This window comes from Nothoprocta perdicaria, unplaced genomic scaffold (genome assembly GCF_003342845.1).
Source record: "Nothoprocta perdicaria isolate Ctin4 unplaced genomic scaffold, notPer1 scaffold_127, whole genome shotgun sequence".
Taxonomy (NCBI): Eukaryota; Metazoa; Chordata; class Aves; order Tinamiformes; family Tinamidae; genus Nothoprocta; species Nothoprocta perdicaria.
In genome coordinates, this window is record NW_020454394.1 from 1,170,865 (window position 1) to 1,178,806 (window position 7,942).

The following is a 7,942-nucleotide window of genomic DNA, read 5'->3' on the forward strand; positions in this document are numbered from 1 at the left end:
TTGGGTTGGTGTGGTTGATCCCTGTACAGACCACCTTGCTTATTATTTTTATTCTCTGTAATGACTTTCTGAAAGGTCATTTCACACCTTTCAGCTCTACCAAAGATCTTGTAGTAATTCCAGATCATATCAAAACCATGCATTTTTCTTAGCCTGGCACAGGACCAAATCACTAAAATAAACAACAGATTTCCATGTTTACTTTTGACTTACTTGGTATCCTTTGAGTCAAAGGCTTAAAAGTACTCAATAAGCCTTCAGAATATCCTTATTAGCAAAAGGAACCCCAGGAGCTGTTTAGGCAGTAACATAAGTAATGAAGTAAAAATAAAGCATGGGAAACACACTCATCAGTTTGCCCAGGCACAGGCTGGTTGCAGCTCAAGGCTTCATCACCTTGAAGTGAAAAGGGGTTGACTTGTGCATGGTTGTAACTGCTTGTGTCCCATGCTGGCCTCTTAACACTAACTCGGAAAAAAAGGAAGAAAAGGAGCATAAGAAACCAGCAGGGCCACATGGAAATGCTGCTGTCCTTCCTGAAGAGCACCAAGGAGCAAATCCTTGGCCAAGAACAGCACGCTGAGTGCTGAAGGTTGGTGTGAGGGAAGGAAGAAGTAGTTTCTACATCACAAGGAGCTCTTATCTTGTCTAGAATTTGTCTTATCTATATCTTAGCCTGCTTGTACCGTAAAGAAAATGCTTCATATAGAGATCTCAAGCTGCTCTTGCACCATCTATGGCTTCAGGAGCAGGCACTGACTTTGTCCTTTATGCATCCAACCCATCAGCTCTGTAGTACATCTGTCTGTCCTCTAGAGCTCCTGCCTTCCAGAGTCCTAAGCAATGGGGCTGGTGATGTCTCCTTTTCGTGTGGAGACGTGCAAACTCTGCTTTGTAGCCACCTTCCCTCTGGAAATTTGTACTTTCTGTATAGCTGCATAGCCCATTTCATGCGTGCCTTATTTCCTCGCAGGACCCACCTGCACCGTGGAAATTACTCTAAAATAATACCGATTGAACTCCTAGGCCTGGCCTGTGCCAGTCCCATTTACTGGGCCACTTGACCTGTGTCTCTGCCCAGCATAAGCAGGAATCTCTTTTTTTTTTTTTTTTTTAGTTTGTATTTTATATTCATCCATTTTTGTTCTTCAGGCAGCCTCCTGATTTCTCTCTCCTCTGGGGATCTTCAAAACTGTCATCCTTTGTTCCAAGGCTGTGTTCCTTCTGGCATGCAATTCATGGGAAATCATGTAAACCATTAAAAAAAATAGCATTACACTGAGTCCCTCTGAGACAGCAACACCTACCAGCAGTAGTGCCTGCCTGGGAGTGAAGGGGATCCACTTTCAAGTATGAGGATAGTACAAAGGACAAGCACCCTCAACACTTTGGACAGCTTGTTCAACAGGCTTAAAAATAACAGAGCAATCCCCATAATTTACAGTCTTTGCAAGAACATGGATTGCAGTTTTTCACAATTAGCAACTGCATTTTTAGGGAGCATGTGAGCATTGCTGCACATCGCTGTGAAATGTTTCCAAACTTTCCAATTCTGAACCTTTTCTTAAAGCATCACTTTAAAACAAGCCTTTTTAAATTCAAAACACAAGAATGTCTGGAAGTAAAGTATCTTCGTTATCCAGAAAAAAAAAGATTTAACAGTTCAGGTAATTCTTCCTGTCTTTCCAATTGCTTTGGCTGCTCAGAAGGAACGAAAGTCGATCATCATCTTCTTTAGAAGGGGGTTACACCCATTTGAAGACATTGGATGGTAAGAAGTTGTGCACAAAAACGCTGGTGTTCAGGAGGGAGAGACTATTCAGTTCACGTTTGTTTTCGTCTGTGTTAATATGGCAAATCTGTATAATGTCAGGAGCTGACTAGCATGTGTTCAGAAATGTTTAGCATAATAATTCCTTTGAGGAATACAGGACGTATAATGTTTACCACATTCTTGAAAACAGTGCAAATAGGAACAACCACTCGAAGCGGAAGAGAGATGCTAATTAAATATTGGAAATTTTGAAGCACTGGAGGGATGGAAGAAATCCAAGGAAAACAGACTCCCTTCTCTAGCAGATTTTATCACGAGACCTAGTCACAACCAATAGGGGGAATAAAAGGAAAATAAGTCTCAGAAACCATATTTGATATGTGTTTTGAAAAAATAGTCTTGCTAGAGGAAAATTTGGAGGGAAGTTTGAATGAGTCAGAAAGGAGGAGTGAGGTTAAGAGACACAATAATTGGTCTGGGAAAGTTGTCCTGAGCAACTCTGAGGAGGAACTAGTTTAAACAGGAAACAAGAAAAATGGAAATTTGCAAGACTCTCTGAGCAAATGAGCCCTGTGTTGTGATAGATATAAAAAGGAAAGCTATCCTGGACACACAGGGTCTTCATTTCAAAGGAGAAACAGGAGAAATGTGAGTTCACATAGTTCTTCATAGTTCTTCATCATTCTTCAGGGCAATCCATCCCTGCACTGCGGGGATGAATGCCAACTTTACAGGTTTTCTAGGAGGAAAAAAAAGTGTTGAGCAGAAAAGAGCAGTTCTGTGGTACTTCAGTAAGGCAATTTCTTCAAATTCACCCTCTACCTGTCTGTCCAGCACCAACCTGGCATGCAAACCCAGACCCAGCTGTTGGAAACAGAGTTAAGGTTTATGTAGTGGTGAAGATGCCTTTTCTATTTCCAGAGCTCAGCTTTCTACTGGGGTAAAAATGTTGAACCTCTGTCTTGATAGACTGCAGCAGTGGGCTCCTGTCCTGTAAGGAATTAGGTCTTTCTCAGGACTTTGAGTGGAGGTTTGTGCTGAGCACCTAGGGTCTGGTTTGGAGCTCTTTGGGTTGGCTGGAGAGAAGTCTCCTTCAGCAAGCAGCAAATAGGTGTGAAGAATATTGACACATTATAATAGCAGAGAAGTTTATTATTATTAACAATATTTAAATAGAAGCAGTATTTTAATTCCTTGTGCATGCATTGGTCCAAGTTTTCCAGGTGTTTCAAAGCCTGGAGTGACATTTACCTGGGACTGCAGAGCAAGGCATTTCCCAGCCTTCAAGACCCATCCTTATCTGACTGCAAGCTGTGTCTTTATCCTCATTTTCCCTAGGCTTACTTCCAGGCCTTTTAGAGTCCTTTTCCTGACCCTTTCCATCACTGTGCTCCTTACAGAAATAGAGCCTCAGTGCCCTTATTACCTTGTGCGTTGTCTTTCCTTCAATCGTGTATGAAATCCCACTCCCAAGTACCAGAATATCTTTTCTGTTTCTCACTATTGCTTTCTGTTCCCTTTCTTGCCAGCCTTAGTTTTATGGACCTGTCCAGCTTAGAAAGATGGGTCTTTGAAGAACCCCTATCCGTGTGCACCATATGCATGTATAGGAACTAAAAGTGGGGCTCAAGTTTTAATGCATTTAACAACTTCATGTTTCTCTCTGTTCCTCAAGTAACTGCTTTGCCCTGCGTGAGTTTCCTAACAGAGTAATGTCTAACTCCAAAGTTAGACTATTTATGTTGTGTTAGACACTATTTGTGTTGGGACTTGCCCTTTTCTCAGAGCATTTGGAACCATAATTGTTCAGAGGAAATACTGCACCTTTTGAAGCCCGGTATGATGAGTCTGCTTTTGGAGTGTCACGAGCAGTGATTTTTGCATTATTGTGGACACTTTGCCTCAAAAAAAGCCAGAGCTTCTTTACATGTAAAAAATAAAGAGTGAAGGGGTTTGAAATTCTGACAGCATTTACAACTGAAAAGTCCCAAAACAAGAAAAACATTCTTCTCTAAAGTTCCAAATAAAAAATACACTTTCTCAACCATCAGTGATTTAAAAAGGAAGACTCCTAAAGCATTTGAATACCTATTCAGTCTTTCTCTTACAGCAAAATTTATGATATAATGTCTGAATGTTTTAGAGGCTGAGAAGGCTCAATCTCTTTGTACATGAGTTTAATTCCTGCTTTTTGTCTCTCCTTGTGACCACGGTGCCTTTGCTCTCAGAGGCAGAGGATAAATGACTCCCTCTGACCTTGCCATCCAGGTGGCTTCAGCAGCCAGGGAGCAGGAGGCAGGAGGACGGCTCCCGTTCCTCTCCTGGAGACTTATCTGCTGTGTCACACGCTGCATTTTTTTTGCATTTCCTCTTGAAATTCCCCCTTTGGCTGCGTGTGCTGGGAAGCATCAAAGCTGTCGGTGCCAATGTGCATCTCCACAATGGTGCCACACTCCAGCTCCTTTTGCTTCAAGTCTCCTAAAGCTCTCCTGACAGGGAGCTGATGGCTCTTCTGCCCTCAAGCTTTTCTGTATTTTTATGGATTTGTTTTGTTTTCTGTCCTTCTATCCAAAAATGGGGAATTTGCTTCGCCTTAGCAATCACCCTTCTGCTCAAAGGCTGGAGCTTTAAAAAGTTCAGGTTGTTTTTGCAGATTCGAGGGTTGAATGTGGGAGGCAATAAGGGCCTTGGGGAACTCTAAGTTTAAGGAACAACTGTCAAGTCCTTCCTCTCAGCAGTATTCAAATATTCAGTCTTGTAACATGAGCTTTTTTGGCTTTATATTTCCAGCTCCTGAAGTACTGGCCCAGAAACCCTACAGCAAAGCTGTGGACTGCTGGTCCATTGGAGTTATTGCATACATCCTGTAAGTATCTGTTGGTTTTTTGGATCATAGACAGCTTTGGCACCTGCAAAACCCTCTTGCGTTTTGGCTACCTTCATCCTCTGATCCAAGAAAGTTGCTCTCTGACGCTTGTCACTCAGGATAAAGTGAAGCTGTTACCTCTCCTGCTCAGGTTAGTTATGATCAGAAGCAGGTTTTGGCCCTCTCTACACAGCGTGGTGTCATGCCTGCAGGCATTAAAGTGTCTTATAAGACAAGTGCCTTGTCTCTGGAGAAGCAAGGCTCTGCACCAGTTAGCTGTGAGATTGCATTGTCAGAGATCACATTTTTTATGATGTGCTCAGGCAAGGCTGCATGTTGTGATGGTTAATGGAAATGTTACTTTACTATTTATCCATAGCGATATAAGGGATGTAGGCATTACTTATCCCTATTACTTATTATTACTTACTATTTGCACCATGTGTGTATGGATGTGTGAGAATGCTTTTGTTCTAAGACTAGATTTATCAGTCCTTTGACCGCTCCTCTGCTCATGGAAATGTTGCAAATAATAGGCTCAGGTTTTATTTTCACTCTGGTTGCTCTGTAACAGGTGATACATCAGCTTCTGGCCATTCCTAATAGCTAAGAGAAAGGAAGAGATGGAAAAAGAACCCTCTGGTTATGTCAGCCTTTGGCAGTGCATTTGGCAGTTAGGAACACTTATCTCTTAGAGGTGATAAAGTATTTCCATTGACACTTATTTTTCCCCCTAAAGTAAATAACTTTAAACTAAATGTTTTTTTTTTTTCATTATTGAAAACACATTGAAAACTCCTCCGGATGAAACATTTTAAGATTTTGATTATTTTTAAAAGCCAAAAAAAAAAAGGGAGGAGGGATTTTGTGAGTACTGAATAATTTCTCTTAAAATATAATAAAAAATATTGAAATATTTACAGAAAATGCAGAGTCTTTTTCTTAAACACTTCCAACCCCTCCACCCACCAGATCCTGTAGGAAGGGTGAGCTGATTTCTGCACTCAGGCCTGTTGCTTTACCATTAAGCCATTATTTGTGGCTGGGACTTGCTCCTCTGAAAGGGCTAATTGCTGCTCGAGGGAGTGGGGATTAGTTACTTGAGACGGGCTTCAGGACCAGGATCTTTTTGTGTTTTCCAAAGTGGGGGATAGATCTCAGAACCCATAAATACTGTTGTTTAAAGAAATTTAGCACCGCTTGTCATTCAGTACTTACTACTCTCTTCTTCATAAGGGTTTAAGAGACTCTTGGGATAATTCTAGTTAAAAGGGGGCCTTAGGAGGTCTCTAGTCTGGTCTCCCGCTCTAAACAGGGTCAGCAGTGAGATCAGGCCAGGTTGTTCATGGCTGTATCCTGTTGAGTCTTGAAAATCTCTCCTGCCAGGCTCTTTAAACAGCTTATTTCACTGCATGATTGGCCTCAAGGTAAGGCTTTCTCCTTCTAGATATACTGAAACCCACTTGTTTCACCTTATGTGCATTTTTGCTTTTCCTCTCACTATGTAGTTGTGCAAAGAGCTTCTCTGTTCTCAGTGAGCTTTCCCCAAACTATCCCTTCACCAGGCTGAACAAACCAGGGTTCCCCCAGAGTGCTAACACAGGACTCTACGTGATTATCTTGTGTATGAAATGGTTCATCTAAATATCTAATGTGTCTCCATGAAATGAAGTAGCCAGCATTTTAAATCTGGGCTAAAGATCTAAAGGGCCTCCAGTGGTTGAGCTGTGTCGCTGGATGAGCCGTGTCCTGTCCCAGAGTCCCAATGATGACACTTGGAAAACTGCTCCTCAGCACTGTAGTTGCAGAGAAAAGTCCCCATCACAGGGTTCGTAACTGCTATCCAGAGGAAAGCATCCATAACATTTCAGGACACCATCAACTGAATCCAGCTTGAGCAAATGAGATCACTGCTGATGCTTCGGTTGAGAAAGAAATACAGAACTTGTTATGTGTGAACCTTCAGGAAGACTCTGTCGAGCTTAGGGGACCTCTCTTCATGGGCTGGTACCTCATCAGGGCTCAGGTCTCTGAGTGCATGAGAGTCATTCAACAATAAATGCATAGGTGGCATCTGCACAGCACAGGGATCTTTGATGCAGGTGCTATTCCTACCACCTATGGGTTATTGAAACAAGGTCAGGCTGTCACCACAGGCTGGCTGAGCACGACCACACAGAGCACAATAAGCATCTTCTTTCTGTGCAGGAGAGCAGAGAGAGCAGCTGTAGAGCTGTTAACTGCCACAGAGACAAATGTCTTTTTGTGCCAGCATTACCAGGGCTTTCCTTTCTTTTCCCCCCCTTTTTATACAACTGTCAGAGTTACACAACACTGCAGGAAAAAGCAACTCCACTGAGCCACAGCATTAAAGCATTCCTACTTCTGTTCCTTTTCTCCTTGTGCAAACATTTCATGGCTTGTCAGCATGAATAACTTTTTGACAGTAGGAGAGCTGTTTTCGCCAGGACACATCTAACTGCTGTGCAATGTTCATGCTCTGCATTTTGGTTTAGTCTTGAGCATAAATTTTATGGCTTGCTTTTTCTACCACTACCCATAAGAACGTTTTTATACTGAAGTAGTATGGAGAGGCTCTGTTTGTTTGCATGTATGTTTGTTTATTTAAAAACAAAGCTGTGGCTGAAAACTCAGCCTTATGACCAGCTTTACCATGCTGCCTGAATACTTAAAAACTTCTTGGGTAAAAGCATAGCAGGGGGGTGGATTTACCTTGGAGCAATCATCAACAGCAGAATGCAAAAACCTTTTAGATAACAAAGCAGAAAACAACAGTGCTGATACTGGCTTTGTGTCAGATCCCAGCAGGACATACTAATGCAGCGAGGAGGAGAGCAGACATGCTGAAATACCTTGGAGGCTGCTTCACCCATCACTCCCTAATGCTCTTTTATACATAGACAGTGTGCACTGACCCAAACTCGTTGTCTTAGACAAGCAAACCTGAGCACAGAAAGCTCATGCATTTTCTTGATGTTTTTGGTCTTATATTTGTCAACCATGGAAGATTGGGCGGGTAGAGTGTTTTGTGTTGCTTTCTCAGTGCTTTGCTGAGCAGGACACTGATTAGAGAACTTGAGGCCAGCTCGATGTCACCAGCAGCTTCAGAGAGTGAGGTGGAAGAGACTCCAGTGCATTACCTTCAGTCTCAGTTCAGTCCTATTCAACTCACACACCAAAAGTCTGTTTCTTTCTTTCTTTCTTTCTTTCTTTCTTTCTTTCTTTCTTTCTTTCTTTCTTTCTTTCTTTCTTTCTTTCTTTCTTTCTTTCTTTCTTTCTTT

The 7,942-nt window shown here is 42.1% G+C and overlaps 1 protein-coding gene across 1 annotated transcript in view; it reads left to right on the top strand.

Moving 5' to 3' along the window:
* The window catches only part of CAMK1D (calcium/calmodulin dependent protein kinase ID), a 188,227-nt gene that overhangs the window by 151,101 nt on the left and 29,184 nt on the right, over window positions 1–7,942 (top strand). Inside the window, exon 6 of the mRNA XM_026033280.1 lies at window positions 4,565–4,640. Coding sequence (XP_025889065.1) covers window positions 4,565–4,640 — 76 coding nt within the window. The remainder of the gene's footprint in view (window positions 1–4,564; window positions 4,641–7,942) is intronic.